Below are 24,674 nucleotides of genomic sequence, written 5' to 3'. Positions count from 1 at the left end.
GCTGGCAAAGCGGCTGTGTCCAGTGTAACATCTACACCAGACAGACGGCCCCAGACAGCGTGTGCCCAATCACCTGCACAGAAACCTTTCAAGCAGAAAGTGGTGGAGGGGACAAGACCACTTAGATGTTAACAGTATGCGCGTATGAAGTGAAATTCCAATCTCACGATATGTCAGGAATACTTTACACTAAAAAAAAAAGATTCTCAAAAACCTTCAATAGATGTTAAATTAAAATGATATATCCATATTCCCAAATCCCTGAGTGGTGTCGCTTTATCTTTTTGTTTGCTTACGGGTAGTGAGGATCTGAAATATTAATGTTCACTGAGCACGACACATACCCCACTGAACACTGACTGCAGGTGAGGCGCTGTGCAGGGCACTGCAGATGCAGACGGCGACAGGCCAGCCACTGTCCCTCCCCGTGTGGAGTTTACAACAGATGGCTGAGCCCTCACAACACAGGAGGAAGCAGACTCAGCCTAGCTCAGTAACACACCCAAGGTTACACAGCTGCTGCACCGAGGGCCAGGGTTTGAATCAAGGTCATAACCAACGGACTACATTACTCAGTACCACAAAACTGGAAAGAGATTGTGGAAGTTGTTTTCCATACTTTTATGTTTTTTTGGGAGGGGAGGGGGCCATCTTTTTAAAAGTTAAGATAGTTTTGCCTAAAGGTAGCAACTTCGTAGTATTTTTTTCCTCCTAGGAATGTATCAGTTACTCTTGAGCACAGATACATTAATAGAAGACAAGCTTGAACACATTTGAATATAAGCAGAGAAATGAACTGTATTCAGGAACAGTATCCCAGAGCTTTAAAAAAAGCCATGAAGTTTACTTAAAGAGAGCCTAAATTGTACTTGACTTCTGAGAGCTCCACATCCTACATCATTCCAGGCCAGGCTCCGTTGTGTACACCACAGATGATTTCCTTGAGATAGCTCATCTGTGAGCTATGCACCCACAGTCCATCCTCTATGACCCCACAACCTAGTCCAGATTCCTGCTCCAATCTCACCCCTCTCTTCATCCAGCCTTCCCAAGCTTCTTGGAGTTTCCATCTGCTAGTTTCCATACTGTGCCCTTTGCTCACTTGGCCATATTTCCAATTTATTCTGTAAACCTCACTTCTTACTAGTAACATGGAAACAGCAGTACACTTCTCAGATTTTTTAATTTAACATTTATAGAGTGCTTATATATGCCTGGTGCTGTAGCAAATATTAACTCATTAACCCTCCTAACAACTCTGACCCAGGGACTATCACCACCTTTATTTTATAAACGTGGATGCTGAGCTATACAGATGAAGGGACTCACCTATGTATAAATAACCAGTGAAGACAGGATTTAAACCCAGGCAGTCTGGCCTCAAAACCTAGGTGCTTAACCCCTGTGCTATGGTGTCTCTCTCAATGTCACACAGGTTAGTTTTAACAAGTTCCTCGGCTGTGGTAAGCATAAACAGATAGTTACTATTACACTAAGTCCGAGGAGCCTAGGGTGCCTCATCTATTAGACGCTACTGATACATAAATGACCATCCCCAGGTGTCACACCTGGCAGCATGGTTTAATTTCTAGTTGCAGTTGAATATAATTAGTTCCTATTCTAAATTCAAATTTGATTCAGTTAAATATATTCCTTAAGCCCTGGCTGGTGTGGCTCAGTTGGTTTAGCGTCATCCCATGCACCAAAAGGTCTCTGGTTCAACTCCCAGTCAGGGCACATGCCCAGGTTTCGGCTTGATCCCCAGTTGGGGGTGTGCGGGAGGCAGCCGATGGATGTTTCTCTCTCACACTGATGTTTCTCTCTCTTGTCCCCTTTCCCTTCCTCTCTCTCTAAAATAAAAGCATATTAAAATATCTATCTATCTATCTATCTACCTAATCTATCTACCTATCTCTCTCTCTCTCATATTCCATGGAATAGATACTATTTATCAACAATGAAGTTTGACCAATGGGAAAAAAAATGAAGTGTCCATAAAAACTTGAAGCACAGGTGTGGACTCTCTCAATTTACCATTATCAACCCCAAAGTCATGCATTTCAGATCACAAGCTCTACTACTAAAAACTTTAGATACCCTCCTGCTTTGTGAAAGAGAAAAAATTGATTAAGGGGGGAGGAGCTGCTTGTTTTGGGACCTGCCACCCTTTGGTGCTCGGGTCGAAACTCTAACCACTGAAACACGCCGGCCAGGGCTCAAGTGCCAAAATTTTAATCCAGGCCGTCTGACCTGAGATTCTCCCTGACCATATTTTAACTTATGACTAAGAAGAAATGTGTATCTCCTTTAAATGATTTTATATATCCTGAATTTCCTAAAAATTCCACATTTACCAGTTGGCAACAAACACTACTGCAAGCCAAAAGCCCTCCCTGCCCCCTCCTATTTATTTATGATTAGCATGGACTCCTGTTGTTATTCCCCAATGGTTTATAATTCACTTCTGTCCTCAATTATTGTGTTGATCAACTGTCTGATTTAGCCAGGGGCTGCCCCTTCAAGCTGACCCCTGTGTGTCCTTATGACATGCTCCCATCAGTTTTCTTTATTCTTAAAACCAATTCATTTAAAATTAGCTGTTCTTTTTCCTATTTAAAAGCTACAGGTTATATATTTCAAAAGCATTTACTCGCAACTGCTTCCTAAGTTGATCTTACATAAATGCCCGCCTGGCACACCACTTACACCCTGGATAAACTTTTTAGATGCCCAAAGAAAGATACAGTCACAGAAAGAAAGAAAAAAAATACTGCTGAATCTGCTACAGAGCTAGCTAGATGTAATTTAGGGAAATTACAGGGAAACATAAAGGGAAAAACATACAAGGCAATTCCACTTTGTTGTCATGCATGTGTTTACTTTCAGTTTACAAGAAACTGGCCAAATATCATTTATCAAAATCACAGGCTGTCCCCCTGCCTTACTGTGACAGGAAAGCAGGCCGGAGGTCAGTGGTGGTGATGTGACTCCAAGAGCCAGACCACTCCTTAGACAAGTGGCTTTTTCATATGAAAGAGTGAAGAACCAAGAACAGAGAGCTGTTTTAGGCCCGAGGCAGCGATGGGGTAGAAGGTAGATCGGACCTCCCGTTGCAAGGTCTGCTAAGATTCCAAGCATAAAAATGACCATTCAAAGGACTGGGGTGGGGGTGGGGGTGGATTGCCAGACAGTCCTTTCTTGACCTACATCTTTTATTTAAACATAGTCCATGATTCCAGACTCTAGGTCTTTTATCAGGGAAGTTACTTACTACTTCTGGGTGCATAACCCTCAGCAGCCCTAGCAGTGTTATAAAAGGCAGATCCGCATCGGGGCACAGGGAGCTGCGGTGCTGAAGGTCACAGGGACGGAGAAGGCCTGCTGAGGGCACGGATCAAAGTGGCCCGGGTGAGAGGCAGGTGAGTGCTTATCTCCCATCTCCCCCACACGGGGAAGGACTGCTGTTGACACAGTGGAAGCCCAGACAGACTAAACGCAGGGGAAACAGGAGTCTGCAGCTTCTCAAACGAATCCTAAAACCAGCATCTAAGAACTACACGAATTCCCAGCCAAGCTGGTAAATTAACAAAATGTGGGCTTTTTAGCTCTCCCATTCTTCAGGCCCTTTGAGACTGTTAATGCAGTCAGTGCTCATGGGCCCTACAGCTGCTCACAGCTCAGCTCTTTAAAAAAAAATATCCTCTCTTTGCTTCCCTGTCTCCTCCCCAAATGATTCTGGTTTTCCCAAGCATCAGGGCAGAGGCACAACGCCGAGTCTTTCAAGAGAACATAAGCATTTTGAAATGCTAAGAAGACAAGGAGGCAGACGCACATTTCAGGGAAAGACATCTCATTTTCTCTTTGAGCCTTCTGATATCCAGTACCGAGGAGGCTGGAAGGAAAGCCGAGGCCATCAGCCTAAGATCACCACACGAGCCCACCTTGCCTTCCATTCCTCTCACTTTTGCAAGTGTCCCTCAGAGCACAGGGTGCTGTCAACACAGGGCTTGTCGCCTGTGACTCCTTCACTCCAACCACACAAAACACTCCCAACCCTACCGTCTGAGATGATCCACCTGTGGGCAAAATAAGCCGAAAAGCGCAATTCACAGGTCCCAATATCATCTCACCCAAAGCTAGTCTTAAAAATATTAACCAGGTTTTTTCTGTATTTTCACACAAGTGCCATCAGTGTATACACTACTTCTCTCATTTATAATGACATATTTTTCTACGGTTTTCAAAATTGTTCTTTTTCATCAGTTTTTGTGTGTGTTCTGCTTCTAACACTAGCTGGCTAGTGTTCCTCTGCCCCTATAACCCCGCAGTGGTGGGTGAAGGTGTGCTGAACTTTGCATGAGCCAACAAGATCTGAAAATAGCTTGTCTTGCCCACCTGAGGTTGCAGAGACAGAAAAAGAATGAGGTACAGGGTAATGGTCAGGAAAGCAAAAGTGGGAGAAATATACTTTGTACAATCTGTAGCACACAGTCTTAAAGCTTCAAATTGGAGTAGATTTAGCAACAGAAAAATTCAACCCAGAAACAAATCACGTAATTGTCCGGATGTCTGCTTCACATGTATGTAATTTATGTAAAAGTAACATATAGTAACTGCTAAAACTTTCCATTATGTTCATCAATTAATAAAACACATAAAACCAACGAATAATGCACGAAAAAAATCAGAATAAATTTACATGTTGCCTTGAGTTTACGAATATGGAATCCACTAAAAAAAAAAAATCTGGGTATAAAATTCTATGCATGATTATATTACTTCATCTGTTCTAGTATTACTGTAAATGACAATGATGAAATTATCAAACAAAAGCCAAACACCAGCGACAGTATCTAGGAGAAAAATTCACCACCTAAGCTCCAAGACCACTTGGCTGTATGTTGATAAAAGCAGTAGTTGTTACAAAAGAGAACTTCTACATGGACGGAGAGTGGAGCCCTGATGAACTGTGTAAGAGTAACTGAACAGGTGGGACATTCTCCTTGTCCCTAGGCACCCCTCCTGAGGGAGCCTCTGCAAACTGCCTCAGTGGCTCTTCCCCAACACCCAGCCTTTGGGTACCATGCCTGGATCTGTACCTCTCAGAGCTTTTAAAATAGTCTTCCTTCATCACACTGTAATACACATCTCCCACACCGAAAGTACTAGAGAACCATCCAGACCAGGACTAGAAACATATGTAACTACACACAGCAGCGTATCTGCTCCACATTAACTTATGGGACACATATGTGCTCATGTGTCTCTCAGTCTTGACCTCCCATTTTTATTTGTTTTCCCTGGTCTACTTTATTAGTAATACTTTCTACTTTACTGTATGTCTTATTATAAGCTGATTTAAATCCTCTATACAATGAAATATACATGTATATCTGCACCATCACATAGATGGGAACACAAGATCCAGATGTGTGCGAGCTGAGTGAGCTTCTTTGTGGCCAAACTCAGGCTTATAAGACTAGCTGCATCCCCTGTCTACGCTCCCATTATTAAACCTGGCACACTGTGCTGTAATCACATGCCAGTCTTTCTTGGGCAGACTCAGTTCCCGAGGAGTTATACATGCGCCATAAATGTTTGAAGAGAAACTCAGGTGTTGATGAACACGAGTGATGGTTAACTGTGTGTCACCTTGACTGAGCTAAGGGATGCCCATAGAGATGGTAAACCTTATTTCTGGATGTGTCCGTGAGGGGTCTTTGAATCGTAGACTGAGTAAAGAGGTTGCCCTCATTAATGCAGGTGGGCACCATGCCGTCTGCTGAGCAGCTGAAGAGCACACAAAGGCAAAGAAAGAGAAGATTTGCTTTTCTTTTTTTGCTTGAGTTGAGACATCCATCTTCTCCTGCCCTTGGACATGGGTGCTCCTGGGTCTCAGGCCTTTGGACTGGGGCTGGGGCTGGGACTGGGACTGACACTATCAGCTTTCCTGGTTCTCCAGGTTACAGACAGCAGATTGTGAGACGTCTCGGCCTCCATAACCACATGAGCCAAATCCTATAATAAATCTCCTCTGGTATATATCTATCTATATCTGTATCTGTATCTATATCTATCTATATCTGTATCTATATCTATATCTATATCATCATCTATATCATCATCTATATCATCTATCTATCTTATTGATTCTGTTTCTCTGGAGAACCTTGACTAATATACGTCATAACCATTTTTTAATTTTTATAGTTCAAATTGTTGCTAATTAATCCCATATCTTCAAAACACTTGTACTGACCATACCTTGATATCTGGATTACAACTTCAGTTATCAGACTCCTAGACACCACCATTCAGAAAAACCAATACTTCTCCAAATGGGCATAATAACACAAGACTTAAAACAACAACAACTTGAATTACATAGAACTTTCTGTTACCACTGTTTCAAGTAGAATCATTCACAACATAAACACATTTTTAAAAAAAGAATTTGATTTTTGTTTTTTAAAAATATTAATTTTACTAAATCTCAATCCTCGAGCACATAATGTCTTTTTCATTCTGTGTGAGAAAATAAGTAGTGTGCACAGAGCACTCCCACTGCATGTCCAGGCACAATGCTGCCGAGAGGAAAAGCGCCGGTGTGATTGCTGGAGCTGTGAGCTGAACTAGCTGCTCTTTCCTGAATCACTATTTTTTAAATTGAGATCGATGGAGATTCACATGCAGCTGTTAGAAATACTAGAGAGAAATCCTGCCTACCCTTTACCCAGCTTCTCCCAGTGGCAACATCCTGCAGAACAACATCATGACCAGAATACTGACACTGACGACAGTGGAGACAGGGAGCAGCTCCATCAACCCAAGGCTCTCTCCTGGTCACACCCACTCCCCTCCCCAGCCCCGGCCAACCACCCATTCCTTCTCCCTTTCCATAATTTAAAGACTTTCCTTTCAAGGTGTAATTCACCAAGTGACAAATGCCATGGTGGCTGAAGCAGCCGGAGTCAGAAACCGGCATTCGGTCAACAGGTGAGGAGGATTTTATGTGCATTTTATTGTTAAGCAGCTGGGAGCCATTACGCTGCTGAAAATGAAAGCACCTGGAAGGTAACTACAGGGTGTTACATGAAAGATCAAAATGGAAATCTCAGAATTTCAAGCTCAGGTTCAATATGGCCTTTCAAGCTGATGAAGCTCAAAGTACAGAAGATAATTTTCAAGAACCATGTGAAAAATATATAAAAAAAAAAAAAAAAAGCCAAATGGCAGGAAGTCTCTGCGAAGCCATTTTAATAGCAGCAGATAGCAACTGAATGGTCTTCTCAAGACCACAGTCAGATGACTTCCTTTACCGCTGTCAGCATTTCCTTTGGTAAAAAAGAAGAAAACCCACACTTAGCCCAACCACTAATGAGTAGCCTTGATTCTAAAGGCTACTAAAACTCCAAGGAAATAGTGACCTGTTACATCATCTGCAGGGCCATAGTCTTCAGAAGCTGCATGAACTTTCTCTTTCCTATAACTGTGCAACATTTGCAAGAAGAGAAATTCTTAACATCATGCACCTAAATAATCTTACCTGTACATGCAGTTATGCCTCACTCAATGAAGGGGATACATTCTGAGAAATGTAGGCGATTTTGTCGTCGTGTGAACATCACAGAGTGCACTTACGCAGACCTTGATGGGACAGCCCACTGCACACCTAGGCTGTGTGGTCTAGCCTATTGCTCCTAGGCTATAAGTCTACAGATACATCATGCTACTGTAAAAAACACTGTAGGCAACTGTAACATAGTGGTAAGTATTTCTGTATCTAAACATAGAAAAGGTACAGTAGCAACATAGTGTAAAAGATAAAAAATGGTACACCTGTATAGGGCATACACCTTGAATGGACCTTGCAGGACTAGAAGTTGCTCTGACTGAGTCAGTGAGCAGGTGGTGAGTGAATGAGAAGGCCTAGGACACTACTATACCCCACTGAAGACTTTATAAAAACTCTACACTAAGGCTACACTAAATTTTATTTTTTAAACTTTTCTTTCTTCAACAATAAATTAAACATAGCTTACTGTAACTTTTTACTTCATAAACATTTTAATATTTTTTTAACTTTTCAACCCTTGTAACATTTAGCTTAAAACAAAACACATTGTACAGCTGTACAAAAATATTTTCTTTATTTATGTCTTTATAAGTTTTTTTCTATTTTTAAATTTTTTTTTTTTACACTTTCTAAACTGTAGTTAAAAACGAAGACACAAACACAATTAGCCTATGCCTACAGATGGCCAGGATCACCAGCATCACTGTCTTCCACCTCCACACCTTGTTCCACTAGAAGGTCTTCAGGGATAGTAACACCCATGGAGCTGTCATCTCCTATGATGACAGTGCCTTCTTCTGGAATTCCTCCTGAAGGACCTGCCTGATGCTCTTTTTGTGGAAGTGTCACTCTTTCCAGAAGTATGTTTCTTTTTTTCTCATAGATTTTCTTGTAACCAGACAATGCACCATCCAAACCTTTCAGCATTGGGGTCCATGTTTCGAAACTTCTTACGGCGCCTGCTGAGGTCTGAAAACGCTTCTGCTAAACCCTTCGCTGTTCATTTTCCTGGGGCTTCTTCTGTTTCACTCCTGCAGTTTTCTTTTCTCTTGCCTCTCCTTCAGCTCTGCATCCCTGTTCTACTTTCAACAGCTCCTCATTCGCCAAGTCCTCAGGAGCCACCTCTAGGAGCTCCTCAACGTCGCCTCATCTGCACCCACGTTCACGTTGGTTACCCAGCCCTGTTGATTCCTGCAAGCTCCTCACCCTCGGCGAGTCCTTGGAAGTCACGAATGAACCTGAGCGTCTTCTTCCTGATGCCATTCATACAGTCCTTGGTGACATCACCCTAAACCCAGGCTAGGTTCAGTCCTTGGTGACATCACCCTAAACCCAGGCTAGGTTCTTAATGAAGAACCTCGAACATCACAGATGTAATCTTTCCAGACTGCATCAGGGTCTTCTCAGCATCTCCCTCAATTGCAGGAAAAGCATGGACAAAGGTCCTCCTCAGGTCACAGGCCTTAAGAGCTTTAGTAATTCCTTGATCCAATGGGTGGATCAAAGCGGTGATGTCTGGAGGGAGACACACAACTTTGACAGTGAGGAAGATCACCAGGAAAAGGAGGATGTCCGGGAGCATCACCAATAAGAAAAATCTTGAAAGGTATGTTATTCTCTAAATAATAGACGCTGGCAGAGCAATCAGGAGGCCACCTTGGAAGAGGAGCTGGGTCATCCATAGCGTCTCTCTGCTTCTGTAGTTCACAGCGGCGTGTGCTCACTGGTACGCTTGGAGGCCCTGGGGGTCCTCACTGTGTCAGATCACAAAGGGTTTTGATGTGTAGCCTGCAACACTGCCCCCACGCAAGACTATCATCCTGTCCTTAAGAGCCTTGAAACCTGTCATGGATTTGGCCTCCTTATGGACAAAGTCCTTCCAGGCATCCATTCCCAGTATAGGGAGGGAGGTTTCATCCATACTGAATATTTGCTCTGGCAAGTACTTTTCCTCTATAATCAGCTTATCTAGAATTTCCAAAAATCCTTCAGTTGCCTTCACATCAGCACTCACAGACTCGCCACTCACACATTATGGAATGAATAACGATTCTTAAATCCTTTAAACCACCCAGAGCTGGCAGTAAATTCACCATGGTAGTCGGGTCCAGCTTCTTCTTTCACCGTTACAAACTTTTGCTTTGGCCACGATCATCATGACGTTGACAGGAATACGCTCTGTGACTGGCCTTCCATCCAGGCCATTACAAGTTTCTCCATGTCTGACACAGGCCCTTCCTGAATTTCCGTTAGTCTCGTTGCCCTCAACGGAGCAGATCCTTTGCCAGCTTCCATCACGTTGGTCTTGTTCTTCAAGACTGTGGCCGTGGTAGAATGAGACATGCCTGACGGGCGAGCAGTGACATCACTGACTGACTTTCCACCTTCGGAGTCCCAAATCACCTTTCATTTCATTTTCAGGTCAATCATTCACCGCGGCCTCTTACTGGCAACATCAGCAGTGGATATTGTACACTTAGGGTCCGTGATGAGCAACACAACACAAATTAAATCAAGCACAGGAAAAATGATGCGGTCGAGAGACTCGTTAACGTGAGATGTGTGAGGCAGCTGCTGGTGTAACACGGCAAAGTAGAAAGAGTACACTCTTAATGACAAAAAGTATAGTAAATATAAACCAGCGACATCGTTGCTTATCATCATCAAACATTACAGACTGTACCTAATGGTACGTGTTAGGCTTTTATAGGGCTGGCGGTGCAGTTTCTTCACAGCAGCATCACCAAGCGCGTGAGGAAGGCGCGGCGCTGTGGAGTTGCCACAGCAGCGTTCTCACCAGGCGGTGGGGATTTTTTGCTCCGTTATAATCTTATGGGACCAGTGTCATATGTGCGGTCCGCTGTTGACTGAAGTGTTATGCGGCACATGACTGACTGTATCATATGCGATTTTTTACTATCCAAAACTCTTATCTCAATTTCTGGCTAAAGAAGACCATGTATCTTTGGGCTGAGTTTTTGTTTTTTTGTGTTTTGTTTTTTTTAACATCACAGCCGTTGTAACAAGCAGTAAGTAGTATATGAATAAGGGGAATTTAACAGTTGTTGGAAAAATACTAAGTGCAGTTCCAACAAAAGCAACTATAACAAAATGTAACTTATAAAAGTTACATTTAAAACATACAATAAAACCCAAACAGTTATCTAGAAATGAATCTAAGAAAAGATATACAAGAACTTGATGGAGAAAAATTAAAGAAAACGGTCTAGGTAAATTTAGAAAAAGATTAGGCACAGGGGTGTAACTATGTCAGTCCCATACCAAATGAAATTCCAATAAAATCTCCAGGGGTTTTTTCACAGAACTCAACAGGCTAATCCTAAAGTGTACAGTACAGAAGTCACAAATTAAATCATTCACATAATGGTGAATGAATATAATGAACTGTAGAAGGATCCTCCAATATCATTATGTAATACTCTTATGTACACAAAACAATATTAGATACCGACACGGGTTCATATGTACTGACAGTATAAAAGCATGGATGGGAGCTACAAACATCAAATTCCAGCCATCAAATTCAGAATAGCAGTTACTGAAGGGAATGGGACCAGAGAGGTATTAACTGGAGTTTCAGTTTGACTTGTAATCTCTTATTTCTTAAACTGGGTGATGGATACAAAGGTATTTATCGTATTATTCCCTAGTCTTTAAACTCTATTTGTATGTCTTAAATATTCCATAAAAAAGCCCAGAATGCCTTTTATTTGAGAACCATGTTATCACATGATCTAGCAAACATAATCTAATAGCTACATCAGCACCACCTTGTTAAAAACATGGATTATTAGGCTAACCCAGAATCAGAATTTCTGGGAGGGAAGGAGCATGTCACTGTAACACAGAGCCTCATTTGGGAACTCTTGGTAACCACTAGCCACTGATAACTAATCCATCAACAAAATTGGTTCCAACCTGACAATGACATATTTAAGTGCTTAAGATTGCCTAATGACTTTCCAATTGATGCAAATGTCTATGATGTGGATTCTAATTTGAGAGCAAAACCGTACAAATTTTAAAGTAGTGTACCTTTTCCTATACCCCCTAAAAGGACCAGATGTATAAAAAACTAGAAATATCTTATAAAGTAATAATATCAAATGATTCTACAGCAGCACATAATTTGTCGACATACTCTACAGGGAGTATGTCATAACAAAATTCCACTTAAGATGATCAAAGATGCTATTCTTAAGGACAAAGTGATACAAGTCACTGGCAACTGCCCTCAAGATGCATTTCCCTCAAGCATATAGATAGGAACACCATGCTTCTTTCCTTTCCTAATTTTCTTCCTTGTAATAAAATCACAGCTAAATTTGTCTAGAGAAATACACAGAATAGAAAACAGTTTATCAAAAGTTCCAGGTAGCCCTGGCCTGTGTGGCTCCGTTGGTTGAAGCGTCAGTCATGTACACCAAAAGGCTGTGGGTTCGAATCCCGGTGAGGGCACATACCTAGGTTTCAGTCAGTTGGGGGCAGGTACGGAAGGCAACCAATCAATGTTCTTTCTTACATCAACATTTCTCTCTCTCACTCTCTCTCTCTCCCTTCCCGTCTCCTAAAATAAATAAGCATATCCTCAGGTGAAGATTAAAAAAAAAAAAAAAGTTCCAGGTATTATTACTGCTATGGTAACTTCATCCCCCTGCTCCTAAGAAATAAAGTTAACTAGGGAACACTAAGTTGTTAAAATGCATGACACATCCAAGGGCTGACAAATATATATTTTCCCTTGATATTTAAAAATCACAACCAAAAATGTATAAAAGGAATTACTTTGATATTTTAAACAACATGAATCTGCTGAACTCATGAATATGAGAAGACTCACTTACCAGGACTTTCTACTCTCTTATAGTGGTAGGGGTTGATGCACACCTCCTTCTGCTTGGAACCAAAAGGAAACTCGCAGCATTCCAGTGGTTTCAGTTCATGGTGGCTCTGAAGATCGGGCCAGCGCCACACACGGCAGTAAATGACATGAGGCAGTCCCTTCCGGTGGGAAACTTGCAGCCTGCCATCCAGAGAGCGGGGAATGGTGACACAGTTGCTGGGCTGCCCCGGGCAGCTCAGGGCCTTCTCCAGTTCCTCCATGGCTCCTTTCTTTTTCTTTAGTTTTTTCACCAAAGCGTCAACGGCTTTCTCTGCCCATTTTTCTTCTTCATCGCCCTGCTTCCACCCAAGAAGCCTCTTCACAGCTGGACTCGTGAAAGAAAATAAACTTGTCACGTTCATGGTGATGGCACTAGTTACGCACTCCTTGTTTTTGGTAAAATGAAGGAATCTCCAAATGCAAAAGGACAAGAGAAGGGACTTCCCTTTATTTACATAGGATTCTCCTTAGCTTCTCAGTCTTGAGGTGCTGAAAAGTAGAAATGACCATTCCTAGTGTTGCAAAAGGTAACCCAAAGTCAGCACCTAGAAAAGAAAAAAGGGGGAAAGAAAGGTTTAAAATCATCTCTACCACAAAGCCACAATTTATTACAGAATTGCTACGGGCCATGAACGATTTTCAGTGCTTTTATGCACTACGATATGATACAAACTGAACGACATCCCCCCAAAACCTATGTTAAAACTCTAACCCCCAATGTCACTATATTTGGAGATGGAGCCCGTAAGGAAGTAATTAAGGTTAAATGAGGTCATGAGTGTGGGGCCATAATCTGATGGGACTGGGGGCTTTACAAAAAGGAGATCTTTCTCTCTCTCCCTCTCTCCCCACTGAGGAAAGGCCATGTGAGGACACAGAGAGAAGGCAGCCATCTGCAAGCCCAGAAGAGAAAACCAGAAACCAAATTAGCTGGAACCTTGGTCTTGGACTTCCTAGCTTCCAGAACTATGACAAATAAATTTCTGTTGTTTAAACCACACAATCTATGGTACAGTAAGTCCTCACTTAACGTTTTCGATAGGTTCTCCGACTTTAAGCAAAACAACATATAAGGAACCCAATTTTACCATAGGCTAACTGATATAAACAAGAGTTCCTATGGCATCTCATCAACGTTAGGCCAAAACATTGAACAAAACGACATTATTCAAGCACCTGCTGCACTTTGTTATGGCAGCCCAAGCAGATAGATATACAGTATTTACTCCTTGAAATGATCCTTAAAGCTAGGTAAGAAAGCATTGTCATTTTACAGATGAATAAACTGAGACACAGTTTAAGGAGTAGTATGTTACTGTTTACATGAGTTCTGAGATAGAAGCAATAGACATCTTAATGTAAAAAAGTTTAAGTTCTCAGCAGATATTATAGTCTTTTCTATTTAGATTCATTCATAGCACTAAAAATGTATTTTAAGACACACCTGCATCAGTAAAAACTGAAAACAACAGGAAAAAAAAATACCATGTTTTTAGTTTGTTCCTCAAGTACTTCTTATGCTAAAAGGAGAGATAATTATGTTTCTACCATATAAATGTAGCAACGTTTTAGGGTATTTATTCAGTTAATAAGCCTATGCCTATGAGCTACAAGACATGTAAAGTAAGAAATTTAGTTCACACTTTTTCAAATTCACTTTTCATAGACATAAACGGAATGACGCACATGAACATATACCTCACCAAATTTTTTCGTCCATTGTCTCATTTAAACCTTCTAGTTACTCTACACCAGATGCAAGCACAAAAGGTGAGAAAGATTGAAGAGGATAACTTTACGCAAACTCCAGCTAAGACGCAGTGGCATGTATCAAACCAACCTCTTCCCAAAAATGACTATAAAAGTGGAATAAAATACAAACAAATTGGGGGAGGGGGAGAGCCTAGCTTTTTAAAGGCATCGAAGAGCAACCAAAGTATGCAGGATCAGAGGGGCCAAGATGCTAGAGAGAAGGAAAAAGCAATGAAGTAAGCTGAGCATTCTTCACTGCTTTAATTTTCAAGGGCCTAGTAGCCATGCTGAAAGAGGCTAAAGAACAAGCAGAGATTTCAGTAGTCTCATAGTAGAGACACACAAAAAAAATGGAAGTTGAGGGCCTGCTGAGAAGGAGGCCCTCGTAAATACATTAGGCTTTCAGTTCAGATCCGTAAGGGCAAAAATGACATAGACCAGTTTTTATACTGAAATATAGCCTAGAGTCATTTAAATACTAAACTGGATCAAAGTCATGGGAGAAGACTGACAGAGACAATATTTGTAGAAATTGGCCAAGGCTTTTCCAAAACTGACAACAGATATCTAGCCACAGATTCATGAAGCCCTATAAATCCCAAGAAGGATAAATACAAAGAAATCTACAGGTTTTGATGTGTCATATCACAATAAAATTGCTGAAAACCTATGACAAAATTCTTCAAAGACATTACAATCAAATAAGCACAAAAAAGCTGACAGCCGACATTTGAGCAGAAACAATGGAAACAAGAAGACAATGAAATAACATCCTAGCATGCCAAATGTAAACAAGTAGCTGGTAACTCAGAGTTCTATACTTAGTAGAAAAATCATGCAAAGAAAAAAAATGATTGTGAAATAAAGATGCTTCCCAATAAACAAAATCTGAGAAAACTGGCTTTCAGCAGAAATTCATCAGGAAGAAGGAAAAAGATCCTAGAAAGAAGCAAGGAACTGCAGGAACAAATGAAGAGTCCCAGAAGGATAAATAAGGGTAAAGCTAAATGAATATTGACTTTACAAAACAATAATAGGCCTCTCTTTGGTGATTAAAATATGCAATTCAAATGCATGACAAGACAAAGCAGAAAGGGCTAAATGAAGCTAGTGTTCTAAGCTCCCTATATTACCCAGGCTGTGGTAAAGAATTAAATTATCATGGATATAAGTTTTAAAGTTATGTTATAATAAAGCAACCACTGAAAGAATACTTTAAAAACCATAAAAGGGTAACAGTAGTTAAAAAATATAGAATTATTTTAAAATATATGATTAACACAAAGAATATAAGAAAAGGAAAAAAAGGACCAAGTAATGGATGGGACAAATAAACAATAATATACTTTAGATCTGATCCCCAAAGTATCAGCAATTACTTAAATATAAACAGATTATATTACATATGTAACTAAAAGATGGGAGTGAGGATGGGGAGCACCATTGAACCAGTGTACTTACCAGACACAGAATAAACATAAGGACAGAGAAAGGTTGATAGGAAAAGGGTGGAAAAAGATACCTATGAGTATTCTAACCAAAAACGCTGGCAAAGTTATCCAGTCAGACAAAACAGACTTTAAAATAAGAAGCATAATCAGAGATAAAAAGCTACATTACATAAGGTTAAAAGAGTTAATCTACCATGAATATATCACAATCCCCACCGTGACTATATCAAATTTTTATGCACCTAATAACAGTCTCAAAATACATAAAGCAGAGTCTGACAGAATTAAAATAATAAAGAGAGAAACCCACAACCTAGTGGAAGATCAACACAGTAACTGATAACACAAGCAAACAAAAATCAATAGATATAGAAGGTTAACAACATATTTAAAAATGTGATCCAATTCATATACATATATCACTGTACCCAGCAACTGTAGAATGCAAAATGCTTTCAAATACACATGGAATATTTACTCAAAATGACAATATAATGAGCCATAAAACAAATCTCCACACAGAGCAAAACCATACAGAATATGTCCTTTGATCATAGCATAAGAAAGAAATCAATAACAAAAATATTGTTATTGAAAATAATTGTACTTCTAAATAACCCATGGGTCAAAGAAAAAAACAGTGGAAATTAGAAACCCTTTTTAACTTAATAATTATAAAAATATGACAAATTAAAACCTGTAAGAATGTGGCTCAAACCATGTTTAAGGGGAAATGTATACTCTTAAATGCATATATTGGAAAGGAAAAAAGAAGCTGAAAACCAATGTTCTATGTATCTACCACAAGAAAACAAACATGTTCAATTAAATATAAAGAAAGAAGAAGGAAATGAGAGCAGAAATTAAAGAGAGAAAAAAAGCATAACAGAGAAAAACCTATAAAATCAAAGTTGGTTCTTTGACAACACTAATAAAACTGAATAAACCTCTAGAAAAACTAGTTAATAAAAGAGAAGGTACATATCACCAATAACAAATAAAGGGGGGAAATCACTACTGATCCTCAGAAATTAAAAAAGATAATGATTATGAACTGTCTCAGCAAATTGTGCTGTGGTCACTTACATGTCTTCCTCATTATAAGAAAATAAGGAATTTATCTTTGGAGCCCAGCAGTGTGCCTGGCACATAGCAGATTCTTAATAAGTGTTTAATGAGTGATTTACCTCCCTGAAGAAATCAGAAGGCCAAGTATGGGGCTTTAACTTTATTCAATATTTAGTATGAATAAATATTATCAAATACAAATACTATTTACTAGGTTGTAGGGAGTCAGTAGTTTCCTTTTTAAAATTAAAGAGTTTTATCCAAATTTGCCAGTTCTTTTCAAGCTGGTAATTATTTTCATTTAATAGGAAAGGAAACAGGAAACAAAATGATGCTATTATCAAAAGTCACACTTGGTCAGAGTGTACCTATCGAAAGGATCGTTTACTAAAGGTTAGTTTTGCAAAAAAACAAGACAGACAACCTCTATCTAGTCCTCTAGTCACAATTTATGAAGGGAATATATTTCTTCTTAGTCAGTATGTCATTTCTTCTGTTCTAAAGACGACTACTTTATATTTCAGCCAATGACTTTCAAACAGAGGGGGTGAGTGTATATCAAAATCACTTGGGGCTACTTCAAACTCTATCACCAATGGGTTTGTTATACTAAAAAGTGTGTTGGGGGTGGCGGGGACAGATTAAGAACCACCATTTCAGACCTGTGTTTTAACTATTCGAATTGACATTCATTCAACAAAACTGTACTGAGCGCCTGCTAAGTACCTGGCACTGTGCTACATACACAGAGGACAGGGCAGAGGCACAGATGTCCACATGCTGAAGCAGCGCACATACTAATGCAAGAACCAGTAGGTAACTACAACACTGTGTGATAAAAGCTCTAATACACGTAATAAATAACATAGAAAAGCAGAAAAAGAGAGGACAACTCCAGGGATTGCAGGAAGCTCTGCCAACGAGGAAGGATCTGACAGGCCTGAAAGGATGCGTAGAATTTTGTGAAACAATAGAGCTAACATTTTGAACGATCATTATCTGACACGCTGTTCCAAGCACTTTACATCTACTGACTTGTTTAATCTTTGCAACAAACCCTCCGAAGTGCATACTACCACATTCTTTATTTTACAGGTAGGGAAAGTGAAATGTAGAAAAGTTGAATAACTTGCCCAAAGTTTACACGCACAGCTGTATGGCAGAGCTGGGGTTTGAATCCATGCTGCCTGACTCTAGAGCCTCACTTGCTTTTAACCACTTTTCTCAATTGCTAGCTTTAAAGACACATAATGGAAATGCTAAGGTTCAAGGTGGTCAGAGACAATCAAAGACTGGGAAAAAGGGCAGGGGCAAGACAGTGAAGGGCCTGTGATATGATACATCTTGTCCTGAAGACAAGTGGACAGTTTTAAATCAGAGCATCTCCCTGATTAGATGTATGTTTTAGAAAGACGGCTAAGGCGATATCCTCAATACAGGAAGTCTTCTCCACACAGAGAACAAAAACCCAAAACAAAAGATACCGCCTTAAAATACTGCATGGGCCAGTTAGGGAGTGAATGTCTTGATGTCACAAAAGTTAAAGGGCCAAGATCACAACCCTTTGCATATAAATGCACAGATGAAACAAAACAGAGGCTGATAACTAATTTTTGCCTTATTGAGTTAAGCTTTTTTTTTTTTTTAATATACAACTCAAACAGGTCATCTACCTCCCATTAGGAATTCAAATGAGTCCATGATACTATGGCCTTGGCAAGACAACTCATTTTTTTCTGCCCCTTTTTGTACTTCCTGCTTTAGTTTATGTCAAAAGTTAAGTGGCCTTATCAGTTTAAAGTGCAAAATAAAAACATGAGTCAGCAAACAGAGATTTCCTTCCCGCTTCTCCAAATACAAACATTTCGCACTGACCAAAAAAACCCCCAAACCATTATCTAGTAAAGAATCCCCCCCCCCGCCAAAGCCTTAAAATATTAAAATCTTTGTTTTAGTAACTTCACTTTTAGAAACTTAGTCCAAACTATTCTGAATGAGAAAAGGTAAAAAGTTTTTGTACAAAGGTTTTCATCAGAGCATTGTTTACTTGGGGGGGGGGGCTGGAGAAGAGAAATATCTAATAACTGGAAAATAGTTACATAAGCTATAGTACAATTCACTCAATAGACTGTTATATATCCGTTTAAAAAATATTTATAAAAACTACATAACTAGGGAAAACCCTTAAGCAGAACACAAAGCGATTTATATAACATAAACAACTTCGCAAATACAACAAAATACTGACAGTGGCTGGGCTTGGAAAGCTAATAATATTTCTCTCTCCCCTACTTTTTAAAACTTTCCAAATACTCTTTAATGAAAAACTCTAACTTTAAAATAAATTTTTAAAGCCTCTATATGTAATATGCTAATTACAAAACAATAAAACTCAATTTCTTGAGCTCAAGCCACACACAATCCGTACTTGCACGTCAGGTTGGACTTGCAGTGTGATCTGATTTCAGAAGTAATAGTAATTAATAGTAATAGTAATAATAATAGTAATAGTAATAGTAATAGTAATAGTAATAGTAATAGTAATAGTAATAGAAGTGTAGTTTAAAGCAGGGTTCTCCACTCAGAACCCTTCCCTGTGGGGTCCCATCCCTGGGAAGGGCTTCTCCGAGCACTGCCAGAAGCCGAATGAGAAAAATATGCCTTCTGACTTGGATACTTAATTTTGCAAATTATGAGGTATTCCTTAACATTAAAAGGAAAAAAAGGAAAAAAATTTACCACACCTTTAACTGCTGTGTAAGCCGCTTTACATTTAGAGGGAGCCTAAGGAGCCAGCTGTCCGACAGTGGGCATTTTCTCCCTCTCGGCCTCATCTGGTAAAGCGCCGCGTAATTACCCGGCTGCGTGAATATCTACAAAATCACTCCCTGCCATTCCGTGTCTTTCAGATCCCAATTTCCCAAGGAAAGTTTTAAAAGGAAATTATTCTAATTTGTACCTAAAGGTAGATTATTTTAAGAAGGCAGGGTAGCTACCAAGGGTTCCAAACCAGGTAACACTTCAATAAAAAGTTGAGGAGAGAGGGGACAGATAATGACCATATGTCCTCTGTAGCTGCAGATTAGTGCCATTTTACAAATCTTGCACTGGCATGGAATTCAGTGAGCTAGACAAAATAAATGATCCCATTAAATAGTGAGGGGATAATTAAATTCTCCGATAAAAATAAACATAAAATATAGGCTCCAAAAAAGTGACTGGGGGGAAAAATCAGGATCCTAGTACCTTTAAAAAAATAACTGACAGAAGATAAATGATCTATTTTCAATGAAGCAAGCGACGCACTTTTTAAAATTCACTTCTTGTTCTCTGGTTCATTACTCTATCTTAACTCTAATGGTAAAACATCAAAGCATAAAGATCAAAAGAACCAAGGAACTGAAATCACAGGGTATTGATTAACTTTACTTTGAAAATGGTTAAGAGTTGGAGGAGTTATTTAAGGGGAAAAAAGACAACTTTATAAAAATTATCTTTCTATAAAAATGTTTGATCCTTTGGGGAAGGGGCAAGTATTCCCAAGTAAGTAAATAAACTGTGTGCACATTTCCTAACTTATACCACTAGTTTTCTTCGCAAACAGATGATCTTCTGAATAAACGGAAAAAGTAAGACCTGAGCTTCCAAAGTGCTACAGCGGGGCTTCAGAGACGTCACAAGCAAACGGTATGATTTTTGTAGTTCAGTATTTTTATATCTACAGCACATCATCGTAGAGAATGCCAAGGAGATATAAAAGCCCCCAGGACGAGTTGTATAAAGTGACTGGTGGCAATACTCATCAATATTATGAAAATGTATGTGTCATCTATCCAATATTAGATAGGATTCAAGGCCTGATGAAAATGCACAGCTAAATTAAAACATCAAAAAGGGTAACGAAAATGAACATGCCAGAAGATCTGTAATGTAATTTTTTATTATTCCAAAATGGACATTTTTTTGTTATTTGATTTCTCTTACTGTACCTAATTATACATAGGCATGTATGTACATGAAAAAACATTACAACAAACATAAAACAGATGGGTTTTCTCTAGCTATTTCAGTCTCAAAAAGACACCCCAAAGTAACAATGCTCTCTGATTTGGTTTCAGCAAATAATCTGTTCAAATGTTTCTTTTCCCCAGTTACCCCAACTAGGAACTAACCTGGTTTTGAAATATTTGTATTGTAGGAGAAAACAGGTGAAGCGCCTTTGCATTTCTTTTTCCTGTTTTAAAAGAGCAGTTAGCTCTTGACTTTCAACATTTCTCAATTTCAAAGGGGTGAAATGTAGCCCAACATAACCAAATGTAACCCATCACCAACCAAAATAAGGGGGGTGGGGGTCTTAGAACAAGAAAAAAGTGAGAATGGATAAAACCTCTCTCCATATCTTTTACAGATTCAAAACAACTTTTCAAACTACTTCACTGCTTGGCAGTTGGGCTAAAAGGAACTCTACTTTGACAGAGTCCTCAGAAAAAGAAAACATATTTAAATAAATCCCTATGCAAGGAAGCAATATGAAGATCCACTGGGGATCACAGCGATCTGCCCTGTCTCAAATCAAAGCATCAGCCAGGTCCTGCCGTCACCAACACCTAGAGTCAAATTTCACCTTACTGAACCCCTTTACTATCAAGCTTTGTTTTGGTTACTTCCAAACATTTCCCAACTTTCTAAACATGTGATTGATGACACAATAACTAGCTTGCCATTTTCTCATTAACATTTGTGTGTGTGTTTTTTCAGAGATGAATTTCCTAAAGCTGGAGACCTCGAGGGTTGAGGCTGGGAGAGAGAACAAGCTCCTGAAAGCCTCTTTTTAGCAATGCAATTAGGGCACTGCTGCCTTTAAAACACGCCTTCCACTTAGTCTCCAGGTGTGACTTAAGTGACATGCCAGCGAGAGCTGCGACGTGGTCTCTCAGCAGAGTGTTAGGTGAATGGGGATCTCAGGAATCGGAAAGAAAAGGGGCAGCACGTCGGGTCTGGAGTCTAACTTACCACGTTTAAGTTAATCGCAAGCTGTGACATTTCAGTCAAATGATTTCAAAAGCAGCACCCTCTTGGAAAAAAAGAGGCAAGGATTGTACAGATGTCACAATTACAGGAGTCTCCAAGGAGAGGACTGTATGTGGTTTATAGATTTGGGTGGGCCACGTACGTTATTCAATATAGCGTCACTGCTAGAAAGTGCTTTCCGACAAGAGTGCTCCCGGGTCCTGCTCAGCGCACACAGGTCGGGCCTCCCATCCCGACACCCGGGGCCTGCGGGCAGGGCAACGGGTCACTTTTTCTTAGCCACAGAGATTCCACATAGAATAGCAAGTGTCCGCTCTGTTTTGTTTCACTAGAGAGCTCTTTGTCTAGCTGAGCAGACTGAAGGCGCTTAAAAGTTCAGCAAACTTGGCTTCTCTCTACATCTCCTGGCCGCTTCTTGGAAAAGTTGTACATTCCTTAGTCCCACTGAATCCGTTCTGAACTTCAGGCTCGTCCTGGAAAAATGTCCTGCAGCAGCCTTTCGAGAGGCAGGTCCTAATTACTTCACCCTGACAAACTTCACCTGTCGTCATCTCGACTCAGAAATTGTAGAGTCCCTGACCTGTAAGAGCTCCCTCCTCAAAACACAGGACTCTGAAGACCAGAGGCATTTTAGAATTCAACTGTACTGACTACAGGGAAAAAAGAATTCTCTTTGAATCAGTTATCATAGAATAGCAATTTTACAGACTGCAAAGAATGCTAAATGTGGTACATTTCCATTAAGTGGCCAGTTATGAATGGTTCATCATTAACAAATGAATGAACTCAGTTTAACTGAACTATTATTACCTATGCAAGCATTACCCTGGTTGTTTTTACAAACATCTTACTGACTCCTTACAGGAGTTCTTCAAGGTCTGTATCATTATCTTGATTTTACTAATAAATCTGAGGTCAGAGGTTAAGTAACTTTCTCAAGACTATATTCTAGCAAGATCACTTATCTATATTTTAAATCAGAACAGATTCTAAAGTCTATTAATCAGGTTTGTTTTTTTAAAAAATATTCAAATGCCAAAGTCATAGAAAAAAAAATGGAATAGGCTAGAGGAGGAAAAAACTACTCCTTTTATTTTGTTAAAAAAAAATCCTGCTCTATTTCATCTTTTTGGAACATTTTTCTCTTGCTCCACTGAACTCACAGGTGCTGTTTATGACAACAAACATGCACATCTGTAGGGGTGAGCTGACATTCACAAGGCAGGACAGCCTGAACCCTCTCCCTATATTTAGATCCTTCAGCTCAGAGCTAATTGAATAATTTAATCTGGACCCTCTAGAAGGGAAACACATCCATATTCATCACAGGCATCAAAGGAAACATCTTTACAAGTTATATCCTTTTACAAACCAACATATGGTCTCACACCATTCTCCCAATTGTTGAACTCCTCCTCTGGGAAGAGCATGGAATTTTATTTCTTTTTATCACTTGAAAAAATCACTTCCCTCCTAATTCAGTAAAACTGGGTGGAGGCCACTTCCTCCACAGGTGAGAGAAATAAAACTTGTTGATCTGTCATTGTCAGGAATTTTAAAGTTAACCATTTATTTTATGTACTTTCAAAATGGAAACAAAAGGCAGACTAAATCAGGGCTCGTTCCCCAGACTTTCAAAATAAAACCCTTACAATTTTTCTGTCATTTTAAGATGTTTCTAAAGGAGAGAACGAGAGTCTTTCTCTTGGAATAAGAGGTGGGTTTGGGTGGCAGCTTTCCACTCAGTAGCTGTAGTATAAACAAAACAGGTCTCTAAGCCTCCATTTGCTTTCCCACAAAATTCTGATTCCACTACCAACCCCAGTGGGCTGTTATGAAGATTAAATATAAATATGTGAAACTGATTGGAAAATTATAACATGCTGACAAATGTTAACATTTTATTGAGAGCAGTTTCACAAATAAGAAGGCTAATTTTAATATTTTGTATATACAAAAAAACCCCCACCAGAGTTTCTGTCCTAGTTTTTATCTGTTCAGTGAAGTTCTAACTTTTTTTTTTTTAATGGATAAAAAGAAAACTGCTATGCACTACAGTCATTCAATGCATTTGACAAACACCTATATTGTGCTAGACACTGTGCTAAGCACTGGGACATAGCACTGAACAAAAGAGACAAAAACAGTGGTTTTTAGAAAGCCCATGCCTTCATGAGACTTACATTTTAGTATTCTGGAAGGCCTCACTGAGAAGGCGATATTCGGAAAGAAGCGTGAAAAGGCAAGGGACTGAGCCATGTGGATATCTGGGGAAGTACACTGCAAGCAGAGGGAAGTGCAAGTACAAAGGCCCTGAGGCAACAATGTGGCTGAAATGTTCAAACAGCAAGGAGTCCAATGGAGCAGCAATGGAGAGGAGAGAGGAATGGGAGATGAGGTTGGAGAGGTGACAGAAGCGGACGTAGGAACCCATAGGGACTAGTCAGCTTTCACTCTAAACTGAGATGGGAGCCACTGGGAGATAGGAGTAGAGGTGGAAGCCATGACCTGACAGTTTAACAGGACTACCAGGGCCTGCAGGGCTGAGAACAGACGGAGTGGATGGAAGCAGGAAGCAGCAGGGAGGCCGGGTAGGAAGCGGCGGCGATTGTTGCAGTTTGAGATGACAAAGGTTTGGATTGTTATGGCAGAAGGGGTCAGAGGCGGGATATATTCTGAAGGCAGAAGCCACGAACAAATACACTTTCCCGCTTAAGTAAATAAACAAAATAATTAACCATAAACTTGGAGAAATCGATTTAATTTTTAGAAGTGCAAAACCCCGTATTACGGGGCCACAGGATGAGTCTCTAAGGTGGAATCAAAGGTCACTGGAGAAGCAGACCAAGAATGATCACAGGAGCCGCACGGAGGGAGCAACGGCTAGAAGCTA

The 24,674-nt window shown here is 39.9% G+C and overlaps 1 protein-coding gene across 4 annotated transcripts in view; it reads right to left on the bottom strand.

The window, feature by feature from the left end:
- SMAD1 (SMAD family member 1) overlaps positions 1-24,674 on the bottom strand; it is a 64,898-nt gene that overhangs the window by 24,346 nt on the left and 15,878 nt on the right. For all 4 annotated transcript variants that reach the window (XM_087816501.1, XM_087816502.1, XM_016206911.2 and 1 more), the window contains exon 2: positions 12,442-13,024. In XM_087816501.1, coding sequence (XP_087672627.1) covers positions 12,442-12,841 — 400 coding nt within the window. In that variant the 5' untranslated portion in view covers positions 12,842-13,024. The remainder of the gene's footprint in view (positions 1-12,441; positions 13,025-24,674) is intronic.

Source organism: Miniopterus natalensis, chromosome 4, assembly GCF_054644295.1.
Source record: "Miniopterus natalensis isolate mMinNat1 chromosome 4, mMinNat1.hap1, whole genome shotgun sequence".
In the NCBI taxonomy this organism is placed as follows: domain Eukaryota; kingdom Metazoa; phylum Chordata; class Mammalia; order Chiroptera; family Miniopteridae; genus Miniopterus; species Miniopterus natalensis.
Note: the sequence above shows the minus strand (reverse complement) of the source record. Positions and strands in the feature narration are given on the sequence as shown.